This window comes from Watersipora subatra, chromosome 2, assembly GCF_963576615.1.
Source record: "Watersipora subatra chromosome 2, tzWatSuba1.1, whole genome shotgun sequence".
Lineage (NCBI taxonomy): Eukaryota > Metazoa > Bryozoa > Gymnolaemata > Cheilostomatida > Watersiporidae > Watersipora > Watersipora subatra.
This window is the reverse complement of record NC_088709.1, coordinates 71,769,658-71,795,726: the sequence shown is the minus strand read 5'-3', so window position 1 is coordinate 71,795,726 and position 26,069 is coordinate 71,769,658. Positions and strand designations below refer to the sequence as shown.

At 35.2% G+C, this 26,069-nt stretch overlaps 1 protein-coding gene across 1 annotated transcript; it reads right to left on the bottom strand.

The window, feature by feature from the left end:
- Window positions 1–20,182, bottom strand: LOC137386880 (UV excision repair protein RAD23 homolog B-like). The gene is made up of 9 exons (XM_068073070.1): window positions 20,049–20,182; window positions 14,416–14,494; window positions 14,052–14,131; window positions 11,422–11,618; window positions 10,782–10,959; window positions 7,469–7,688; window positions 7,108–7,244; window positions 4,758–4,910; window positions 1–542 (listed from the first exon to the last, which is right to left on the bottom strand). Exons 1-9 carry the CDS (start codon window positions 20,112–20,114, stop codon window positions 429–431), a joined length of 1,224 nt encoding a protein of 407 aa, XP_067929171.1. The 5' UTR covers window positions 20,115–20,182; the 3' UTR covers window positions 1–428.
- Between the last annotated feature and the right edge of the window lie 5,887 nt (window positions 20,183–26,069).

Sequence of the window (26,069 nt, the reverse complement as noted above, 5' to 3'; positions counted from 1 at the left end):
TACACTGATAATATTCCGTATTTATTAATAACTGTCAATAACAAAATTGGTGGCAACTATTCCAGAGCATAACCTTGCACTAACATAGGATTACAAAATTTGTGTGTGGAGTAATTGGGGACCTTTCTACAATCTCGCAAATCCTTGGTCTAGTACACCGGCAATGAATGCAAAAAATGATGGCTATTTAACAACTCCAACAACTAGAAGGCAAAGCGATATTGAATATAAATGTGATGGAGTGAACAAGGTCAATGTTGATAGAGTTCATTGCACTGTGCAAGAAACACAGTGCATAAGCAAGAACTTGGTGAAGCCACGTCTTGCAGGTTTTTGCTGTGACCAACTACGGGAGACTGCTCAGCGCTGCCAAATTTACTATCATTGACAGGTAGCTTTACCCTACTAGCTGTAGGTACTAAAAATGTCTAGTCATCCTCCCATCCTTGTTGTAACAAAAAGTTAGCTGCCAAGTTCTCGTTTTTGTCACACGCAAAGTAAGCTTGCACCACTAGACTTTCATCGAATCCTAGCTGTTTTAACTGCAATACAACAATAAGGAATGATATTACTAGCAGCATAAAGCCAGCACATTTCTAATATGTACAAGTATACCAGAATGTCGTAAAATTGACTTTACATAAGTCAACAGAAAATTTCAATACAAAAAATGACGAAATAAATGACGATATTCCAGAGAGCAAAGTAGATATGAGACATCACAAAATGTGCCAAACTGCTAATCGAATAATCAATGCTCTCAGGCATAATAATCATGGGGAAGATTACAAAATAACAGTCCAAGATTCAAACATGAGCTAATGAAAATGAGCTGCACACAATCATTATGTTGCAATGAGATTAGCTTGGCTCATGGAGTTGAAACTAGTAAATAGCGCAGATATATATATATATTATATATATATACATTAGAAGTTTCACAGTGTGTATATATATACAGTGAAACATGGATAACTCGTCCTCGGATATAACGAACACATGGTTAACTCGAATGGGTTTGCTTGGTCTGTTCCCACGCAATGATAAATGGCTTTATATAACTCGACCACGGCAACGTTAACTCGAACAGTTTTTTGCCGAATTCACAAACGTAGTTTCCGTTCAATTTATTTCGAAGGCGTTTCCACTAGTCGCAGAGCTGAGACTACTCTGCTTTCTTAACGAAAGCGCTTTTTATACGCGTATAGTGTACGTATAATTTCCCCGTACCGTATAATGGAACCGAAAAAGAAATCGTATAAAAATGATTAATAGGGTCGCTAAGACGTTCGCTTAGTTACGGCCAAGCTATAAGCGTTGGAAGGTATTAGCGATAAAAATTTAATAAAGATAGACACAGCATGCAAAATACATATTGTAACAGTGATTATATGCGGATACATCAAGATAAAATTTCACAAATAGGCTCATGGCAACAGACATCCGCTTTACGATGGCATCACGCAAGCAAAGAAAAGCGTGGAAACCTTCTGACAAACTTAAAGTACTCGGGGAAATCGAAGCAGGACAAAAGCTATCAGCATTATCAAAAAGAGAAAATCTTCCAAAAAGTACAGTGTCAACATGGATTAAACAAAAAGAAAGAATAAGATCGTTGAGACCAAAATTCATCAAGACTAAGAGATCGTTCAACTTCGCACGATGATTTGGATGGTGTATTATTGACTTGGTTTAGACAAGTGCATAGTGAAGGCGTACCTATCGATGGACCAATTTTGTTAGAAAAGGCTAACAAGTTTTTAAGGACTATAATAACTGTTTAAAATCTATTTCTACAATAAGTCACACTGTTGATCTTTGTCAAAAAAATACCTTGTCACAGACTACACTCGATAAGTTTTTTAAATGAAACAACTGATCAGATCTAAAGCATGCTTTTTTGCATTGGTCATAAATGTTTACTTATGTCCAGTTTTAAAAATTATCAGAAAGAACAGATATTTTTCTATTAGGCTGAGATTTGTTTGCAGTTTTAGGTGATGTGACTGACAAGACGTTTTAAGATTAAAATTGGCAAAATTGATCTCGAGTAAAACACTCAGAAGAAAAAATAATTTCTGAGCGTTTTAACCTCGATTAGGTTTTGCCAATTTTAATCTGAAAAAGTTCTGGCAGTCACATCACCTAAAACAACACACAAATCTCAAGTGAATAAAAATATCTATACTTTCTAATAAATACTTTAAAACTCTACATCAGATGCCCTTAACTTACAACAAACAACCTATACTTTAGTTTTATATATACATGTAGTTTGTATATGTATCTACTGATACATTCATTCACTTGTGACTGTGCTCTGATAACTTGAACGCCCTGATAACTCAAACACTTTCGCTCGGTCCCGTGAAGTTTGAGTTATCCATGTTTCACTGTATATATACAACAACTCCAATAACTGTATATATATATACTGTAAAACCTCTAATTGAATGCCATGGCGCTCTACTTTTCACCTCTGCCTCTATGGTGGCGGTAAATTGGAGGCGGCGTTCAAATGGAGGAGGGCAGTCTATTTTTCAAATGGCTCGCCCGAATTTTGAGAAGATACATTTAGCCCTTTTACAGGCCAAGCGAATGTTGCCTATATTTTGCTTTCGCTTTTTGGTGGAGCGATATTACGCCTTTTGGATGCAATAAATCTGCTAACTTACCTCCAACTTGTCAAAGATATCTTATGTCAAAGATAAATATGCACAAAGAAATCGAGAAATATCTCTACCAGTTGATATCTATTGCTTGCAATTGACCTGCGATGATATAATGGCCTGTGCCCTGCTTGAAATTTGTTGACCTTTCGATTTTTATTTCATTATAAATTTGAAGACATAGCTTCACTTGATATCTATATTTGCCACTGTTGCATAAAAGCTCATCGAACTCATTGAGGTGTTTGTTACAATTTGCAGTCAAAACTAGTGTTTTATGTACAATAAAAAAGGAGTTAAGAGCGTCAATTAATTGTAAAATCAGATCACCGCAATGATGGAATGAAATAATATTCTATAAACTTGCCCATTTTTAAGTTATATAATGATGATCTATCAAATGCTACAAATATATATTTATGAAAAAAGGACATAAACGAACTCATACTTATCAACGTTTTTAAAACAAAAATATCTGTATCATTAGCTAGGATAGCTGTGTTCTGATTGTTGCTTTCGATGGAACGAACATCTTCTGGTTGTCCAATACCTTTGCACTGCTAAACTAGTCGATATTAGCGCCTAGACAAATTTTGGCAGAGCAAAACTTTTACGTGTTGCATTTAACTCAAATGCAATGCATAAAAGTTTTGCTCGCTAAACAGACCTCTGGTCAAAAACTTGCAAACCGTTTTTATATATGTAGCACATCGAGATATCAAGACCGCGTTAAACAAGGAACTACTATTAGCCTGAGAGAGTTATTAATTATCTTAACGGTAATGCTTTCGAAGTTTTAACGAAAAAAAGTGACAAGCCATGGAGTTGGACAACAAGAGAAAGTTTATTGCTATTAATGTAAATGATTCATTATTAAAGGTTGACTTGCAAGAAAATTCACATTACAGTTATTTGGTATCATAAGATTCACCATGTCTTACTCTGCTGTGTTGTAGGCGCCAAATATGTGGAAATGTGATCACAAGCTCTTAAAAGCTCAAAAACGAACAGTTAATCGCAGCCACATGAGACCGCCGTAGTTTGGAATCCCTTTCCAAAACGGCTCAAATGGGGCGTAGTTGTACAAGATGGCTTCTGTTAACATTTTCACGCAACCTAATTTGTCGAAATATTTTCACAAATATACTTCACGCACTCAATGAAACCATGTCTATTATTCTTACGCGTCTATTTCATGATCATTGTAATGCTGTCACTTTCAGCACTAAAATCCTATAACCCACCGTGAAAATCCGTTAATTTTTTAACCTTAGCTCGAAGGAGTACATATCATTGTCTGATAAACATGACGAGCCTGTTGGTCACCTGTGATAATTGAAAAATGCTGCAGAAATTATTCGCGCTGTTTGGCAGGAAGTATGGGTCACATGATAGATTACGACTAGACGATTAAACCAAGCCGAAACAAAACTGTAAACTAGCGAGCATCTATATTTGATACGGACTCTTCGATAAAACCCAAAAAGTTGGTCATAAACTAGCGCTACGAGAAGTTTTATATTGAGCCTTTTATTGGCCTTGCAATTGACGTGAGAACATCATGTGACAAAACAATAACCAAATGTACTGACAACGTCAGAGAAATAAACTGATTCCAATTTATGGCGGCTTTTTGTTTTTGAGCTTTCAAGAGCTTGTAATCACATTTCCACGTATTTGGCACCTACAAAGCAACAGAGTAAGACATGGTGAATCTTTTGATACCAAATAATTGTAATGTGAATTTTGTTGCAAGTCAACCTTTAATACGATTTTGTGGACACTTTTCTACTGATCACTTGATATTATGGATCCGTGAAGATCAGAGATAGATAAAGTGGCGTTCAAATAGAGGTGGCGTTTAAATAGAGGCTTTACGGTATAATTTCAATCTCAGCCGTGAACATGTGTGGTCTGAATGCCCTGTATAAATCACCAATCGCTGTCTCACACTTGCTCCAAAGCCATGAGTATGATGAAGAGAGAAATGAATGGAAGTAGATGGAATGGAAAGAGGTGAAACTACGAAGGCAACATCTAATCCAGAAGCAGATCGTAGTACACAAACAAAGTAGATGTTTCACATACCCTATCTATGGCCTCTCGTTCTTGGGGAGAAATCTGAATGTACGTGGTTCCAGGAGGAGCCTGCGCATCCTGACCAGGAGCAGCCGGTTCAGCTGCAGCATCCTCCCCCTCATTCAGCATGGCCACGAACCTATCCTGATTCTGAGTAATATACTGTAAAAGAAGAATTAAACCGGTGCTACAATAACTCTGCAAATTCTAACCCACAGCATCACCTGTTGCTGCCCCACCTCGAGGAGTCATCGAAATTAAATGAAACATCACTGTTTGTGTCAAGCATCAAGCTCCCAATTTCAAGATATCCAAAAACATTTCCTTCTATAAGTTATCTAGTAGTGACTGAATTATTACTTATGTTCATGACAACATGTGACTGACAAAATGTTTCAAGATATTGTGTACAGATATGTACACTAAACTTTCAAGTGCGGGACACTTCTATTGGTGTATTTACTGGCTAGAAACGAGCTTGTTGTTGAGAGCTGAGGTACTGCCATAGTTAATACAACATTCAAAAGCTTAAGATCTCAGCTTCAAATTTTTTAGATCGTTATTGTATATTCTTGATGCAAAACCATTACATCAAGCAGTAATTGAACAAAAATTGCTTCTCTATTTTGTTTCTAAAAGGAGAGTGCAAACCATGACAATATAATTTAAACTTAATATTTAATGACATTTTATGTTAAATACTTTAATTTATATATTCAACTTACACTTATTATATAGGTTATTAATTTATAAACCAAGATAAACTATGATAATATTGTCATGCTGACTGCTTACAGCAATAGTAAAAATTAAAGCATTGGAAAGACTCACTTTTACTAAAACCAAACTCTAATTGCCTGGCTTACAATACTTCATTATGTTAGATGTTTCCATTGCCTCACTGTTCACTAGTTTATTACATCTATCAACGATTTCTAAGTCTCTAGAAGTCACCATTCACGTATCAATACAGTTATTTTTAAGTGCACTAGAATATCCCCATACGTCACATTCCAAATGTAATTGCGCTGACGCTTGTTTAGTATGAATAACTAATTTGATTAAAATTAACAGTTTGTGTTAGTTTTAGTTACTTCTAAACAATAGTATTGATTAACGAGTCGCATAACTCTGCTATATATTAAACTTTTATTATTAAAGCCTCAATGAGAGACAACTCTTTTGTTATTAAAGAATGCGGAACAATTAATTGTATCGGGTATTTGCAATGCCATTACGTGTCCAAGTGCATTTACCTATCCATAACCCTGCATCGGTATAGAGACATTCGTCACCTACACCTGTCATCAAAGGCTAAAAAAAGCTAACTTATTTTTGCAGCTCAATAACAAAATCTTTCTGATTTCTCCTTATTTGTTCAGGTAAAGCATCTACATTATTGTATACATTGTATATCATATACTATATATTGTATATATCGTAGTCCTATGCTAAAACTATATCAACCTAAATGACTAAAGGTAATTGTATCCTGATTCAAATGCACATTCAGATGTAATGATATGTATTCAAATGCAAAGATAATGTTTTGTTTATAGACGTTGTACATTTAAATATTGCAATAAAACAATAATTTATGAGAATTTAAGATGCTAGGTTATCTTTTGCCAATAAAACTTTCAACACAAAATCTTAAATTTGTGCCCTACACAAGCAAGTATCCCTCACTTCCGAGGTCAAAAGCTATAGCAAACTCATTATGGAATAATATTGACATTGTGAACGCGGAATTTACTGAGGAAAAGATCAGTTACTGTTGCAGTTATGTCAAAGATTATTGAAGACACTTTGATGAGTAGTTTTAAGATGTAAGATTTCAGCAAATGTAGCTGTGTATTCTTTTTCCTTTCGTATGAAATGTAAGTTTAACTACTGTTGTACATTTGTTCATTTTAAACCTTTGCATTGTCTAAAAGAACTCGATTCTGGGAGTTACATTATATTTATATGTACATAAAGTGAAACCGAAACAATGAAAACGCTTTCAAGATTACACAGCAGCTATCAGCTCAATGAATCCATCCATGACTGCATTCATTATATGTTTTACATAGTTTACAACATATGGATTTGAGAAATACAAGGTTCTTACACTATTAAACCTAGGCAGAATAACGCACTTCTGTGATCATTGAAGTCTATGAAATAGAAATTTCACCAACCAAAATCTCCAGCTTGAACACATCAATAATATATTAGCATAAACATCTATAACCTAGTCAAGTAGAACATGTCAAAAAGGTTGTGATTGTGGATGAGGTTTTTGAAGACAGAGTTCAAAGGTTATAAACACTCGAGCTGAACCCTAGTAAAATTTAAACAGTGGCAAGTACCATACCTGTAAAAGTTCAGGATTTGTTTGACCTATGGACTGCACTAGAGGCTGTAGTAAGGATGGATTTGTCCTCACCAACTGCCTCATCTGTTGAAACTGAGGCTGCTGTCGCAAGAACTCTAGTGGATCTGGTTGACTCGCTAGATAAGAGAAGCTGGATGAATGCTTGCAGACAAACATGGTCGGGCATATTAAAGTCCAAGCTTCCCAACAGAAATAATAATTTGCCAGTATTAAAAGGCTTTGGTCACATCCATCAGAAAAAAACTTAGTAGGCCTTTGAGAGAATTCGCTAATGGCACAAAGCCAAACCACGCGAATCTAACGTTGGTGTGTGACAACTAGAAACTCCTTAGAAAAGTACCTGGTGGGACTGGACCTGAAGAAGTAGTAGTGGGCGTGGGAGCTGCCGTTACTGTTGAGGAGGCAGCTGGTACTGCAGTTGCTGGAGCAGCAGGTGTGGCTGAAGCAGGTGCTGCTGGGGTGGGCGTTACTGGGGTGGTTGCTGCTGGAGTGGACGCTGCTGGAGTGGGTGCTGCAGGAGCAGGTGCCGGAGGAGCTGGTTGAGCTGACTCTGGTATGCCCTGGAAAGTAAGATAATAGAATTCTAAGTCAGCAAAGCTATGAGTACAAGTCAGTAAGACATATCTAAATATGATTCTAAACAAACAAACTGGACAATAACAAAAATTAATTCACAATTCTTGCTATACTGAAAATCTCATAATAAAATCTCATGATAATTTTGTAAAGAAGTTTGATGCATTGGCAACGGGGTCAACTCGAAGCCCTGGCAATGATTTTAAAAAAGCTTTGGAACTCGGCTACGTTTAGTACTTCTGTTTAGCGTCTATTTTTGTGATGAAGCCATTCTGCATATCTTGTGACAACCTTGAATAATTTTGTAAAGAAATGTGATGTATTAACAATGGGGTTAACTCGAAGCCCCGGTGATGATTTTAAAAAGGTTTTGGAACTCAGCTACATGTACGTTTAGTATTTATGCCTAGCGGCTAGTTTTTAATTTGAGGAAGTAGTTATTCTCTCTTGTGATTAAAAATTGAACTAATTATTCGCGGAATTTAATAATTCGCGGAATTTAATAATTCACGGAATAGACTGTTCGCGAATTTTTATATCCATCGAATATTTTCATCCTGTAGGGTAATTTTCTTGTTGAAAGGAAAATGCATGTTATCCATAAGCCAAGTGATAGTTGATACAAGAGTTGCCTACTCTTAATGAAAATTCAAACATGTAATAACTCTTACTCGTACATATAGCAATAAAACAAACAAGCTTTGACTAGAATCTGTTAACTTGTGTGTACAGCTTGGTGTTAAAAGTCAATGCTTAGGAGGAATTAACTGATCTGGCATGGAAACAGAACTAACGATCATTGAGAAAACTGAGGGAGCATTCATGTTGTGGGTACAAAAACTGATATCAACGAGAAATAACTTGATATTTATCAGTAAGTATGCCAAAGTGTACAGCAACGTTAGTTCAAGCAAGGAGTGCTGCAACTGTACATTACACGAGCCTGCATCAGTCTTGAATAGTTTTTGAAATTGAAAAAATGGGAAACAAAAACAGCATCAAATATCTTGTTGTGGACTTGATAAAATAAATGTTTGTTTTATTGCCGCTTATATTTCAGGAGTCTTCTCAATGAAATGATTTATGGGAGTATCAGCTAGCCAATTAGCTGATTGAATAACACGGGGAGGCCAAAGAAAAGAAATAATATAAAACCTATAAAATATATATATAAAAAATATTACTAAACATTAGATAACTACCAATAAACATTGCTGTGATAAATGACTAAAGATATGTTTGTTTGTTTTACATTAGATCATAACATAACAAGATGATAAAAAAAGTAAGGTGCAATGAGGGCCCATATGCACAGCAGCATGGCTATTCGTGGTGCAGAGCCCGAGTTAATAGACGAGATTGATAATGAAGAAAACATAATTGTCTAAGCAAAAGAAATCAGAAAAAATCTATCCCAGAGAATCCAGCAAATGCTGCTTCAAAGTAGGCCTAAAACCATCATGAATATAAATTTCCCTTAGCCAAATTGGCAAGGAATTCAATGCTGATGACATGGGATAGGCAACCCGTCTATCGAGGGTGGAAGAGGTAATGAAAATAAGGAATGACGAGTGTTATGTGTTGTCAAGTTAGTTTGAGATTTAAATTGTGTGAAGGCTAAAAACATTCTTAGCTGGTATATTTGCTGTACAGGCAAAACACAAGATCTTTTAAACAAATGAGTTGATAGAAAATAAGGTTTTATGATGTTCTACGCAACTTAGCGGCTGATCAGAGCTCACACTACCAAAGTGTTACTATGTTGAGACTAGCATGAAAAATACTCAAAGCTCAAGACGCTAGCCATTTTGGTGAGTGCTTAAACACCGCCACTATCTGGGCTAACGGCATGAGTAACTATCTTTGGTATCTACAATCTTTGGTATCTATGAAACTGAAATAACACAAAGGTTTCATTTGAAATATCTACACACAACTTGGTGGCCCCTCAGAGATCACACTACCAAACAACTAGTAAAATCAGTTCTCATTATTTCTTCTCTGTTCAACTCAGATGTTAGCATACAAACATATTCAACCCAAATATTCATTACATAGAATATGAATGACAGAATCGATCAGAATCGGTTTTAAAGGAACTGTACCTTTTTGAAATTTTAACCTTTTGAACCCTAACGGCGATTATTCCGGCATTGCGTAAAGTGTGTCGGAAACCCTAGCGGCAAGAATACTGGCATTCACATAGATCTGTCTACAAAAGCTGTTTCTAAGTAACAGCGTAAAGCAATAAAATTAATTATTACACAGGATGTTAGACTAGAAATTTCACATCCATTTGTAAGTTTTAAAATATCTTTATCTACTTCCTTTGTTATAATAACAAATTTTATTAGGACGATGTTGCGAAAAAATCGATGTCTCGTTCGTTGGTAAGTCATGGATGATCGGAATGCAAATTAAGAATTTTATGATACTAACTATAATTTTCCAGTTTATTTTAAGCCATGAAATGATGATGAATGTGTGTTCGATGGATATGATACTACTGTGAACATTTTTACGAGTTTTTAAAATCATGAATTTTTATACTTTTAGTTCGAATTAAGGTAAAATACTGTTTTTTACTAGTGTTTTACCAAATATCATTGTATTATGAGCACATTTAGATACATTTAATAAAAGTTTAAAAACTCCGGATCGTGAAACAAATTGCCCAGGGTTACTGACATACGTAAACGGTCCAGGGTTCAAAGGGTTAAGGGTTAAGTATGCTGCACTGAAAATCAATCAACAGTGACAATCTGAAGTACAGAGTCTTTATCCCAAATAAGGAGCATCAAACCATAAAACACAAATCCTAGAAGCACACCAGTGTAAATGCGCCTTGTTGGATAACTCTGCGTTTGTTTCTGATAATTCAAGTAGTTATTCAGATCTTAGGTGCATAAATTTTTCCTCAATTTGACTGAATTGGCCATAAACAGATGCGATGCAAACAATTTATGAACAAAAACAATGGTAAATTTGCATTAAATTTCTTTTGCAAGTAAAATGGCAAAGAAGTGTGCTATAAAATGGCTACTGTCTAATTGGACACAAAGGTGACACAAACTTACAGTCATGAGGTACTCGACAGCCCGGTCAGGGTTGTTAAAGCTCGCACGAAGCGCCTGAACTACCTGGTCCCTTTCGAAGCCCATTGTCATGATTTCAGCGACTAGACGCTCGTACTCGGCTCCAGTTGCCAGCATATTCTCTGCTGAGCTGATGTCTAGAGATGCTGTCGAACTTGTGCTACAAAAAAGGTTAACCTGTCCATTGCCTGTCACAGCTGAAAGAAAAATCATGTTCGCTAAATGGCCAAACCACTTTTATGACAAAAATGAAAAGCAACTATGAAAAACTTGCCTGTATGAAAACACAATAAACAAAGTTTGTTTAAAAAATTTAAACTGCCAATAGAACAATTAGTAATGCAATATCATTAAACTAGCAATAAAAACTAGTAATATGAAATCACAAAAACTGGCACTAGAAAAACTGGTATTGCAAAGGCCTATTTAACAATCGCCTTGTCTTCATTAAGAGCATTGCAGGTAGCATGGATAGGATGTTGCAGGATGAACAAAAAAATTAGACCTTTCCAATATTGGTTTTGCTATAATTGGCCGCAAAATCACTACTTTCAAATAGACTTGCTCTCAATGGTTAGCATTCCCCAAGTTGACCAATATGGATATGGAGAAGTGATAATACCTTTCAGAAGGTACTGTCACTGTTTCAGCAGTCATAGAGCTGGTGGTGGTAGCATCCGTCACGGTTGGAGGGCTGTCACTGACAGCAACTGCCTGAGTAGTAGGAGCGGGCACAGTTGGTGTAGGAACAGGCGCTGCTGGTTCTCCTGCTGAACTAGGTGTAGGAGAGGAAGTAGCTGCGGGTGCTGCCGTCTTTGGCTACAACAGTGATAACATGCGATGTCAGAATTGTTCTAGCTTGACGACTCATCAAATAGCGGTGCTCAAACGAGTAAATCTCAAGTCAAAACTACATTGTGAAATGACAAGATCTTTTTACCAAACATCACTTTAAAAAGATTACCTAAGCAAGAGGCATGATGTATTGCGGTATGCTTTCTATTGCATAGTGATGCCACATTATTGGTAAAGCCAATAGTAGAAGAGAGGCCATAGTGTGGTGATATACCAAGCAATGCAGTGGCTAAGATTACTAAGGAAGCATGCATGACAAAACATCAAAAACGATCGTTATTCAATCATCGGATAAGCAATAAATATAAATATCTTCAATACAATGGTTTTAACGAGGCACAACTGACATGAAAATTACTCTACTGCTGAGCTGAAAGCGAATATAAGGAACGATTTTTAACCTACGCAAAAGGTGTATACTGCAAGCAATCATTTGGTTATCATAGCCTACAAGCAGGAAACCATTTACAAAGATCCAGAACCAAATACGTATATTCACTGTCCTAGGAGTCCACATAACTAAGGTGTTTGCGCACTATTATAGTTATTATTATATTGTGTACTCCAATCAATTAACAAACTAAAGCAATGCTCTAAAAGTGAAAAGGATATGGTGACCTGAATCTGAATGCAACACTTGTATCACCTTATACACACCCTAAACACAGGAAATCTAAAAAAACCTTTGTTGAAGGATTTTTGAACATGAATAAGTATGAAATAGATTTGTTTTGTTAGCAGTTCGTCACAGGCTTCAATAGAAGAGGGGGGTTCAATCATACATTCTTTTCAGAATAATGCCTCTCCATTTCAGACCAAAATCCTTGAAATATGGTTTCATATGATCCCTTCTTACCATTACATCTTGTCAAGAACAACATATCTACGAATGATACTTTAGAGCTCAAAAGAGCCATGATGAAATAAGATATCCTACTGGAATAGTATAATTTTTAGTTGCAGTAAAACCTGTCAATACAGGTTCTATTGGTAAAGTAAATAGACACTGATAGTCTACGGATAACGCGTACAAGCCACTAAAATCTCAAATCCTAAACCGCTGGTAAAGATTATTTAAAGCGTGATTGTTCCAAATAAGAAACCAGCTCAAAATGAAGTTCGGTAGATGCAGTACATTAGAACTGCAAAATTAATTCACTGCTCTTCATCCAAAGGTACTTAGGCAGTCTCACTTGAACAAAATGATCTTACATAGTTGTTACTCAGAAATTGCTGCAAAACGGATAAGGGAAAAGGCAAAAGGGATAAAATGTATATTTATACTACCGTACTTTTCGGACTATAAACCGCATCCCTATATAAACCGCATCTGCTTTATTTTTCAAAAAACGATAATAAAACAATACATAAGCCGCACCTTTGTATAGGCCGCAGAACTCAGGACGGTGCTTCGTACCACGGCAGCAACTTAGCTGTTTAAAGCGGAACAGTGCCGTTAGGCACTGTTTCGTATTAACCGACGCTTTTTAACCTAGTGCCTAACGGAACAGTACCGTTAGGCATTGTTTCGTATTTTCTTTCACCGCTAGAGGCGCACTAACCGGAGATTCTGGTTAATGCGCCCTAGTGATGAAAGAAAAAGCCACAGAATAGCCGCACCCTTATATAAGACGCATGGCTCAAATCATCAGAAAAAAGTAGTGGCTAATAGTCCGAAAAGTACGGTATATGTATGAGCTATAATTTGCTGACCTGGAACTGTAACGTCATGATCTTCATAATATTAAGTTATGAACAGTTCAAGCTAAAACTCGAGGAACAATTTTGGACTTAAAATTGCAATGTTTAGGTAAAATATGTATTACGTGGACTTGGTTAGATCATTGGTTAGACCACAAATTCATTTTGAAAAAAGAAATTTTATTCAAAGTTACTGCTCGACTGCGACCAAGTGCCTTACTCGCTGCTTTTGCATTATAGGAAACATTTACTAATTGCAAATACTGTGAAACCATAAGCTAATATGTTAACATCTATAGGAGGTTCTCATTAAGAGTGTATATCATTGAATCGCATCTCTGATTCACTCACCCTTCTATGTATTCAGCAATCTAAAATGTTTCGCCGTCCACTATTTTACCTGACAACCTAAAAACATCTTGGCAATTGGCGAATTACCGTAAAACCTCTATTTGAATACCATGGCACACTCTTTTTCAACCCTTATCCTATAGTGGCGGTCAAACAGAGGTGTCGGTCGAACAAAGGTGGCGGTTAAATAGAGGTGACATTCAATTAGAGGTTTCACAGTAATTAAACTACAGTTGAACAAAGCATCAATTTGGACAAAGCATACTCTAGCTAGCCTAAAACCATTCAGCCAAACATTAAACTGCATACTACATGTGAACATATAACCAGTCATCAAAAACTTACCTTTGTTACCATCATTACTACAAAATTCTTTTCTTCTATTTTGCATTCTGCTATTGTTTTACTGTCTTCTAATATTTTACCTGAAAAAGTCAACAGAACATAAAGATGTTTTACACTTGTAAGCTTATGAAAATGAGCGACAGAACAAAGAACTCATCAGTTAATATATAACAAAGCCAGATGTCTATATATGAAGTAAACTAATTCCAAGTTCTGATTCGTATGTTAAAACATTCAGATGTTGAAGTGAAAATTACAATAAGTGTGTCTCTTAATAAAAAGAGTTGCAAGTTTTTCTAAATAAAATCTTCAATAAACCCTCTAGCAATTTAAAAGCAGGAAATTAAAAACTTCCACAACTTACCAGCGTAAATAAGCTTTTGTCCTGCGGCTGGATGATCTGGGCCTTTTTCTACTGCAATTTTATCTTTTAGATCTCTGACCTGAACCAACAAAAAAGCAAATAGCCCATAAATATGGATACAATGATAGAGGTTAAGTGATAGGCAACAAGAATTCTTATAAGGAATAATATCAAAAGGCAAAGATAGCTTAAATACCCTATATTTTTCTTTGTTTTTTATGCCAATATTGTAAGCCTAAAAACCTTTTTATCTTGAGACTCCTATACGGTAAGAATACAAGTGAGAATACCAAACAGTGTCATAAGTGAGAACATATAGAGTAGACATGAGTATAAGACAAACATCTCATGTTTCGTAATGTAGCTTCATGAGATTACTTATCACACTATTGAGGGTGTGAACCGCATGACGAACATCAGTGAAACAAGAGAAAAAATAACATGAGACACAGCATAGGATTTTGTGATGAAGTGCAAAAAGGAATTGAGAGAAGGGCTGCCAATTGAGAAGGCAAAGATCAAAAGTTGCTGCAGTTAGATTTATGAACAAATATTAACCAGTTAACTATAACCACCTAAAACTGTTTGTAGACTATAAGCTATGCTACAGGCAGCCTATCACATACAAATATTCATGTTTGAGTTGTTTTTATCAAGGTCTCACACTTGGCACTCTCAACTGAAATTCTGAAAAGGATAAGCAGCTGCCCATTTTGATTTAAAAAATGAATATATAATGTGTAGAGATGGTGTTTTAGGAATTCAAAGTCAAATTAAAGTTTCCATTTAGTAAATCTTCCCTAATAGCTGATAAAACCAGGCTAAAATTCTAAATGTCAATAATCCTTAATGATCGCACTTATAAATTCGCAACTCAAAACACAACACCAATCATAGTTTAGCAAAACTTAGTTTAGAAATAGCTAAAATAAAGATTTTATTATATGATAAGGCCACTGACCTAATTGTTACCACTATGAGAAACTTTAAATGAAAGATGCTATTCTCAGAACAGACAAACCTATCAGATTATAGTTTCATATCTGGCCAACGACTATACAAAAGTAGAAAAGCAAATTCTCTAGTCCAGAAAAAACTCAAGTCTAAAAAACATCTAACGAAATGTGGGTCTCCGTGTCAAAAATTTAATTTAGCTATCGTTAATTATCTCTGTAATAGTATCGCTATTATCTCTGTAAATTTAGCTATCGCTAATTTTACAGAGATGATAATAAGTTTAAGCTCATCTTTACGCAGAGTGAATATCTGTCAACCTGATAAAACATATTTACTTGGCTCTTTAGAAACTGATTTAGCCATTATAAGTAGGCTATGCTTATCAGAAGGCGTTGTACATTTACAAGGTTCTTTTTTGGATTTCCAGCTCTATCTTAGTATCTAATATGCCCTATGTTTGAGCATTTTCAAAACATCACAGATTGGAGAACTATTGTATACTAAGAGCACTCTTGTTGTGGAATTTGCTGGCTGGCATATTTAAATAAAAACAAATCCTAATGTTGGTCTGATCATATGACAGCATGCAAACATTTGAATGAATTCGCGATTAACTATAAAGCGATGAAAGTCTTCACAAAATGCATTCAAGTAAATGCTCATAATCAGCTCAACAGTCATTTTAGAATACACTCTGTTAAAACAATGTGTTTACTCTACAATATTTGACTTTTATCAAGGAAAATTAGTGTTTTATAAATATGTTAGGATGCTATTACATAAATGAAGTAGCTCATACTCATAACCCACTCGTTATTAATTTCAACCGCAGACTGTTAAGATTGAAATACAAAATGAGCGTCTGATTCTCTGGCAGCAAATAAGTTGAAAACATTTGATTTGTGTTGAAGTTGTTCTTGTAAATTTTTTACTATGGTGGAATGACAATTCTCTAACATTTTATTGTACTATACTACTTCTTTGACATCAAAATTAGATTGTTCTAGAATGTTCTAGGGTTTTTAAATGGGGAAAAAACTGCAATGAATTTTAAGCAAGTCTGAGCAGCATTAATTACATTAACCCAGAGACAGCGTTACAGTCCATTTCATAAATCTTTCTCTGAGATTGTCAAATGTCATTTTTGTGGAATGTAAGCATTTCTTGAACAAAGTTTCAGTTTTTTGTCCATTTATATGCATTTAGATGAAACCACCTCTCAAAATTATTTCGTGTTTTGTGTGAAGTTGGAAAACAAAAATTATGTCAAACGAGTGGTTATAACTGTTATAAAAAAAGCATGGATTTAAAAAAGCAGATATGAACGGGGATATTTTTGACATATTTCTTAATTTTTAGCTATAAAGAGTTTTGAAAACTACAAATGTAATTTAATTTTTAAAATACATCAGCAACACTTAACATAAGTTCAATTGTCCAACCTGATAAAAAAATGTTAAAAGTATTTAATCAGGCTACGAGCTGATTCTAAAGATTTGTATGAATCAAGCAGAGTTGCTGAACACAAAAACTGAATATTAAATTTCTTTTTCAAAATAATTCTTGACTAAACATAATTCTTAATGTGCAACCTGTCATAAAATGGGAAAACCTTGTGACCCTAATGAAAAAGTTAGCATGCAGAACAGACTTCTAGAAGACCTTATAATAAGAATAGACATGAACATGTTTTTATTTAAAAAAAAAAACGTGGTAAAATCTAATGAAAAATTTGAGGTTATAAAATTTGTTTTCTAGATTTGTTTACAAAAGACCTCTCATATATACACACAAGTGACAAGAGTTAGTAATGCAGCAACATACAATCACTTCAACATTTATCTGAAGAAACCTTTGAGCATAAGACGCAAATTGAGCTGATAATCTTCTTGATAACAATGTTCCAACATGCATTTGGCAATTTTTAAATATAATTTTGTAAATACGCATGAAAAAATCAGAAAAATAATAAAATGCATACAAGCAATTTTAATTTGTTACACTAGGCATTAATTTGTTACGTTAGCACCATACTTGAGCGCTAGCAAGCTTACACAACCGTTTATGTGTTTTTAAGATGAAAAACAATTTTTTGCTTACTATCACTTTATAATTTTAGTTTTTATATAGAATATAACTATTAATGTTCAGGTTTTACTTTGATTTTGTGTAACACGCTTATTGTGATCATGTTTGTAATGACTTCAAGTATTTATTGGTGTTCTGTAAGCTCTTCAATGACTTGAACAAAATGTGCTGGATGCTTATGAAAATAATTGCTTCAGCATGTCATTTTAGACATACGAAACACATATTACAACAAACTAATTTTGTATATCAACATTTGACCATACTTATACAAGACTGCGGTTCATTTGTATCAGCATTACACAATAGCAGATGTACCGTGACTGATGAGAATTCAATAGCCATGAAAAAGGGCTTGAACTAAGGCGAAGCTGAAAAAAATGACACCTGAACGCGTTGTGGCTGATTGATTCTAATTATACAACAAATCAAAGCACATTTAAATTTTCTTTTATTACTTCTGCAAACCACTAAAAATGTTATTTTACTTTCTCTTCTTCTTTAGTATATGCTGGAGCTTGTGGCAAAGGGTACGTCTTAGTGTTTTAAGTTCTCAGCCAGTACTGTTTACAATCTTTCAGCTATATTGCAACTAGTTTGCTATATGAAGCTTAGATTTTAATTCATGTACAGGCTTTTAGTAGAGATGTAATAAAAGATTGAAGTTGTTGAATATACTGCAAGCGGATCACCTCTAGTTGTAGTTCTGGTGTTCAGAGTGCCTTCAGTTTTACTGATCATCAATTCATCATATGAGCTGAAAAAAGGTGAATGATTTTCCTCTTGCTAGAAGTCTATGCAGAAGGTTCTGTCTACGGTTGTAGTGTCTAGGCGTTGATTATGCTTTCCCATCTTCTTACGTCAGAAATAAAATGTACGGTTGTGTTTTGTACCATTTCTATGTTGTACACTTGATGCTGTTGGCATGGGTCCCGCACTGATGCACAATACTCTAAATGCGGTCTACACAGGCTTGTGCAAGCCAGCAGTTCAGCCTGCTCCGGAGCATTGTACAAAGTACATTTGATCATGCTCAGTTGGCGGTTCATCTTTAATATTTTATTGTCAATGTGTATTGTAAATTTTAGATCGGATTATAAGATAACACCAGTGCAAACATCTTATAAGATATAAGATGTTTGGTCTTATGTACAACTTCTAGTGTGATATGCGATAGTGCATTATTCGCTTGGTGTGATGTATGCTTTGGATTGAAGATGAGGATGAAACATTTGCCTATATTGAAAGGCATGCACCAGGTTGAAGTCCACGACACTAAGGCACTAATGTTTTTAAAAGACCTGTTTGTCAGTATTTACCGCTTGGTAGATGAGAGACTGACATCACAGTTAACATGAGTAGATAAATCATTTATGTAAGCTAAATATAACATAAGGCAGACAAAAACTAAAAATAAAATGGGTAATATCGCCCTTGTTTGCAGTCTTAGAAAGTTCATGTAAAGTACCACATAGTTGTGTCTCACAAGATTACAATCCTCTCACATAGTTGTGTCTCACAAGATAACAATCCTCTTCTGAATCCATGTTGGTGGTTATACAGTATTCCAATGAGAACAGTCTTAAGCTAATGTAGAACTGTATGTTCTAGGAGCTTTCACGATATGTTTGTAAGACAAAATTGGTTGGTTTGATGTACTTCTGTGCAGTAGTACACGGGCTAACTTCCATTCAGTTGGCAGTTCCGAAGCAGAGACTGACCCTTATATAAGATTTTAAAGTACTTACTAGCTAATATGGGGTCCTCTAGATGTCTATCATCAGATCATGGTGACAAGCAACCTTTTAGCTCTTTAATAAGTAAAACAACTCCTTCCAGTGAAATATCAACTTTTCTTGAGCATGTGTTATCATAGACCTTTTTAGCTCAGTTCGGCTGGTACTCTGCACAGAATTGTGTCTTGAAGTCTTCACTATGGGATCCATCGCTAGGAACCAGTGTCAAGGGCAGTTTAGTTGTTTTCTGCATCCATTCGAGATGTTTATAGAAAGGCTTGCTGTTGCCTCGTTCCCAACGTTTGCATACTTTAGTGGTTAAATGTTAAAACGTTGGGCCAACAGTTTTTTAGCAGCATAATTAAAAAATACGGGTTCGGCTGAGTCTTTGCTTTTGGTTGCTCTCAGTTAGCACAACTTAATGTCTCGGGATTAATGAGCAAGATGTGTCGCAGTGCTACATCATTAATTGGTTTTAAACATTCTGATAATGATAACTCACACGCATTTTAACACCTAGCTTTGTGTTTAAACGCTCAAACGCCAATACCAGTTCTTTTACATTATGCAGACAGGTGTAGTTGATAAGTTGATGACAAGGCATAATTGAAACAATTGCAGTCTCTGTAGAAGCCATAGCAAAAACAAAACCACATGTTTGAATGCACCAAGTAAACGTAGCAGACATTTTAACATCGAAAGTGACCTAAAAAGAGAACAATAGTAAGCTTAGCGTGATTAAGTAACAATGAACTGAATTTTGACCTCAATGGCGAAGACGAGATTCATCCTACATAGTACATTGAATGCATGTTGAAAATATCACAAACAAAGCTTATTCCACATCCATACCGTTGACGAAGAATCTATTTCGACTTTGAAAGTTTGTTGTTGTAGTGTCTTTATAGTTACAATCATTTTGCAGCTTTTTCAAAAGCATGAAGAAAGACGTCTAATTAACTGGTCGCCATTTCATTACGTCACGGTAAAGGAACACTCTAAATGCTTGCACTCGCTATTATTGGCTAAAAATAGGCGGCAGTCTTAACAAAAAGCTTACATCTATGGACCTTATTTAAAAATAACATAGAAGCTAATAGAAAATTTAGCCTTAGTCTAATACAGTTAAAAACCTTTACGCGAGTGCAGCGAAGTCACTATTTTCAAACGACGACTTCTACTTCTATGGCCAAACTTCCCATAACGTGTCTTATCCTCTAGATTTATGTACCACTATCGATTTTCAGTTTTTACTACTTATATTTGTCCAACGTGCTAATGGCCTAGTTTATTTGCCATAACTTGTATTTTCACCACGGTGTCATATGATGGCTATTTTTACTCACCTGCCTTTTGGAAAACAACACGCTTTACCAGCATGTTGATAAGAATACGTGGCAGATAAAGTGTGCTAGCCACTTAAAACTGTTAATAGCTAAAATGTCACCTTCGCATAAAGCTGCCAATGAGACTACTGTCTACTCATTAAGTATATGCATGCTGATTTGCGCATTTTCGTACGCTTACAGCTGTACGCTGTATATAAATCAGACATGTTAGCAAAATAGATTGTTACATTTGATATACATGTGCATCTTTGGCAATCCCAATAAAGGTAATATCTGTACATGTATTTCAAATTTTATAGTATTTCACGTGAAATGTGATTAGTGCCAGCATACAAAACGCAGTACAATTGCAAGGTGAATAAAAGATTTTTTCTAGTAAAGACAAGAGTGTAATGCTTACAGATGAAGGCAAACCCAGTTCTGGAGATACCAAAAGACAAGCACCCTAATTGTAAAAAATTAGACTTGCCTTGGAGATCCTAAGGAATATTTCATAAGTTTCAGTACATTCTGCAGTGCAATTTTAACCAGTGTATTCTATCTGGAGGATAAAAAGTGTTAACACATTTTTAATATGCCCTACACACATATCAATTTACTTTATTACTTGGAATGAGTTTGTTATGTTATGCTCAATTATGTGATACCTCTCATGAAATGCCGATTAAAGAACTAGTAATTAAAGATACTAGTAATTTAAGTATATACAATAAGCTAGCTTTAGATTTTGCTAAAGCTTATAATAAGATACAACACAAATTTTATTTCATAAACTTGCCAAAATACCTAATGTCAATGATCAAATGCTTATGCGGATTCAAGACTTGCTCATCCTATGTAAACAAAAAAGTTGAAAGTAAAGATGAACAATCTAGTAAGCTTACAGTCAATTTTGGCAGTACCCCAAGGATCTGCTCTCTGTCTAAGTTAATTTCTAGCATGTATTAATTGTTTACCGAACTCAGTATGCCTCAACTGTGGTTAGTTGGCTGGTGATGCATTAATATATCACAATGTTCAGATAATACGGTTTATGGCACAATTAGTTCACCATGTAATATGGATGCCTTGAAAGCTCAGTAGTTAAAAAGGTGTATGTCCTTCAATGTTAGCTAAGGCCTAATAATGATACTCAGCCTTGTTGTCTCTGCTTTCAGACAACTGTTTAAAGGACACTATATATATATCATCGGTATGATACTGCAATCTGACTTGTGTTTGTGATTTTATTGCGTTATTATTTAAAATATTGCGTTTATTAAAATATAAAAAAGAACAAACAAACATGGTACAGTAGACACTCCTAAAACGTAAACCATTCGTTCCGGGACAAATACGTTATAGGGATTTTACATTATATGAACAATAAAATACATGTAAATTAACTAACTCGTTCCTAAATCTTTCCAAACTCTCATCTTTTAGACTGTTCAGAGTTTCAACAACAGGAAAAAGACTAAACTGACCTTTTTTCATTTAATGACTACCAAAAGTTTATATTAACCCATTCAGTACTAATTAGCTATCAGTTGACCGCCCCCAAGCCTAATTAATTTTTCAGTAGCCTTATAATTAAAATGGAGTTGCACAAAATTGAGTATGATTGGAATGTTTTTTTAAATAATCTAGATTTGTTTTTTGCAGCCTAAAGGAAGCATTCCAGGCTACAATCTGATATAAATATCTGTGTACCTTTACAAATTCTACTAACCACAATTTATAGTACTTCCGTGAAAGATTCTTTTGATCAAAGTGAATGTCTATGTTTCCATGCAGCTCACAAGCAAATTGTGGGAACTGAAATTGTTGGATTATGTTAAATTGATGGGAAGGTTTATCAGCAGCAAATCAAAAAGAAAGATTTCTTAATACAAGCAATAGAACAGGTGTTAAGAACTTCTAACCAACGCTACATCATAACACTACCAAACACCATGTGCTTATTCTTGTTCCAATATAACCTTGCCTTTGCCTAAAGCCTTTGGAGGACGATATGACGGTAAAATATAGATGTGGCGCTCTGAGAAAACATTTAGAAAGCAGAAACAAAAGCAGAAACAAGCTACAAACAAAATTGCCAACTTTATATACGTTTTTATTTCGGATTTTTCGTTCGCTAAGTATTGCAAAAACGATCGTTTTTATTTCTCAAAATGGCTGATTTGTTGTTGCTAACAAAAAGCATTTTATTTTAGTTTGCTTTTGGTACGAAAATTAAACAAAAAAGGCATAAATATAACCAGAAATCGAGTTATGAAAACGTTCGCGTGGCGACATAATAGTCGCTCTGCCCATTAGCGCCATTATCACAAAACGAAAATTATGTTGCTATGCCTGCAAAACAGTTATTTAAAATGTTATAATCATGTGTAGCAGAAAAAAATTCATATTTTACTCTTTTAGAATAGTTTGTTTGAAATTAACAACGGAAATTTTGGTTCGTTTTTCATTTTTTTACCGGTTTAATTCTATACAGTGCCACGTAAAACTTACCCTCTTCCATGAAAAAGTTCTAATTTTCTTCTTGAACATTACTTTTGTTGCTATTTTCTTCACCTGAGCTGATTACCACATCTAATTCACAAGAAGTTTGCCAATGTCCAGATAAACTTTTTCCAAAACGGCAATCAACAAGTTTTCAGAACAGTTTATATCTACGCGTAATTTGTTAGTCAAAAATCTATTGTCCAATTATATATTGGGTATCAAAATGATGCCCAGGCTTTTAAATTTTGTTTGGTGAATTAATAAAACCGATGTAGCTAAAAGGCTAAGCAATAAAGCGACTCAAAATTTATCCCGAAACATTCGGGATCAGGCCCCAAGAGAACAGAACTCATCCCGAAATATTCGGGAACAGGCCTGAAAGGTTTAACAACTTTTCTCTTTTTTATTTTTACGTTCTCGTGGTTCATGATTGAGATAATTTTATCATGAATAGTGAAGAACACACACCTTCAACGTCAATTTACCTCAAGCTTTTCTTTTATGCTAAAGCGCCGGGTAAACTTTGCAAAAGGAAAACAGTAAAACTGTTTGACAAGTTTAAAATGAAGTAAAACAAAAATACAACTTTGCAATAATAAGATCGATGTCTATCTGTCCGTTCGTCTATTCGTCAAAAATGTTTGAGGTTATGATAAAAGATAGCTTTTGACAATAGTCCAGTCTGTGACGTTCAGATCGAAAGATCGGCACTCCTAACATCTGCACCGCGCAGCTACTTATTCGCTGTGCTTTGTCGACATATGTGATGATTTCCCACAACGAAGTAGACGACCACGGTACTAGGGATAACCTCATACATCATTTTCTCTCTCAAATGCTGCAAGAGAGAAAAACGATTTTGTTACAGCCGAGATACATGTTATTCAAATTGAATTGAAAAACATGCGCTGCCTTCACACTTTACGTTATATGGAATTTTTTACATAGTACGAAACAAAAACTTTACATAAATTTTTAATCTTACATGGAATATACATCATAGGAGGTATACGTTATATACGCGTCTGCTATATTAGCAAAAGGAACTACCATATAGGTTAAAACTAGAGACAATGCAGTCCAGTAGCATTTATAAATAAAAAAATACCTCTCCCTCCACTTAACCCATGCAACTACTTTTAAGTTGTAGTATTCTCACAGGCGTTCAGCCAGTCTTATCTATGACACCTGGAGCCAATGTTGGGAATTTTTAAGACATTTACTATATAGTGCATCAGCTAAATACATCATTGAACTCTGCCCTTTGTTTGTCTTAACGCTTTTAACCCTGGCTGTTTTTATCAATGGGTGTCAGTATCACAAGAAATCTGTCAAATAGTAAGGCATTTTGAAAAGTTTAATAAATATGTCTAAATGTACTCATAATCAAATGATAATTGGTGAAAAACTGGAAAACAAGGCCAACAACACGGCAATTGGCACCAAACAAAAAAAACTTTGACTGTTCTTCGTGCTGAAACCATAAAAATTCATACGATGTCAGCAAATTTTGGAGTTCTTTGCGGTATCATCATAGCCATCGAGCACACATTCATCTTTATTTATACTCAAATGATCTGCAAAAGTATTATTAGTATCATATAATTTTTTATCTGCATCACAATCACCCATCACATGCCAACAAATGGGATGTATCAATTTTTTTTGCAATGTCATTCCAGTAAAATTGTTATGATAACGAAAAAGGTTGATAACGATATGTGAAAGCAGTAAAAAATGAAAGTAAAATTTTCGGTCTAACGTCCTATGCAAGAATTATTTTGATAAAATTGCACTGTTGCTTAAAAACTATATTTTTAAACATGTGGATGTCGGTATACTGGCCATCAGGAGTTTTGACACGCGCTATGCAATGCCGGAATACTGGCTGTCAGCAGTCATAAGATTAAATTTGTTTATATGCAAAGCATTGCGATTCTTTAACCTAGTGTTATGTCCATGGACAATAAACATCTCAATTTATCAGTTACGCAAGTTTTTATAAAATGCATCAAAAGACGATATTCAAATAATATTCAAATTGGTATAACACGTAAAATAGCAAATTTTTCATACACTTGGTCATTGTTTTTCAATGACTTAACGATCAACAGCATCTACAAGGTAGAATCTTCAAAGAAAATTGTCAGTTGTCTGTAATTAACCTTTCTTCTAAGAGCTGCATTTTTTGCTCCAAAGAAATTTGTAGCTTTTTTGCATGTCCAAGTATCGGCAGACCACACGTTGAGTATGTAGCTCCAGTATGGTTTACTCCCACAAACCGGTTTGTCCACAACATTGAGATGATGCAAAATCAAGTCATCAGATGTATATCTGATGACTTGATTTTTCATGGTTTTGATGGTTGCATATATATGTATATATATATATATATAAATTGTTTCCTCACCCCGGATACCCCGTATGGGTGGTAAATTCTGCTCTAACTCGGGTCTCCTACCAGAGACCTGGGAGTTTGAGCACTCGCCTCAAGATCTTAGCTGTTCCCAATAGCGCACTTTTCTGCAACTCACCTGAGTTGATTGTTGTTGGTATTTGGGCAAGCCACATTTTATGCGCCGGTGTTATTGCGCCCAGTGCCCCAATGACTACTGGTATTACAGTTGTTCTTACATTCCAGCATTTTTCAATTTCTTCTCCAAGAGGGAGGTATTTCTCTACCTTTTCTTTTTCTTTGCTGGCTATATTGTAGTAATTGGGTACTGCTATATCTATTTTAGTAGCCCTCTTGTTTTCCTTGTCTACCACCACTATATCTGGTTGGTTTGCTAGGACATGCTTGTCAGTTCGGATGTAGAAGTCCCAGAGGGTCTTAGCGCGGTCATTTTCATTGACCTTACCAGGAGCTTCCCACAGGTGTTGTGGTTTATTAAGGCCATACTCATCACATAGACTTCTATACACAACACCTGCGACATGATTATGCCACTCAGTGTATGCGTTTCCTGCTAGCTGCTTGCATCCACTGATGATGTGTTGGATGGTCTCAGGTGCATCTTTGCACAGTCTGCATCTA

Excerpts from the sequence above, each read along its gene's own strand:
- LOC137386880 (XM_068073070.1), bottom strand. The coding sequence starts at position 20,114 with ATGATTGTAACTATAAAGACACTACAACAACAAACTTTCAAAGTCGAA. Across the intron at positions 7,245-7,468 it reads TTCAGGTCCAGTCCCACCAG|CGAGTCAACCAGATCCACTA; the intron begins GTACTTTTCTAA and ends TCTCTTATCTAG. Across the intron at positions 543-4,757 it reads AACGAGAGGCCATAGATAGG|TTAAAACAGCTAGGATTCGA; the intron begins GTATGTGAAACA and ends GTTGTATTGCAG.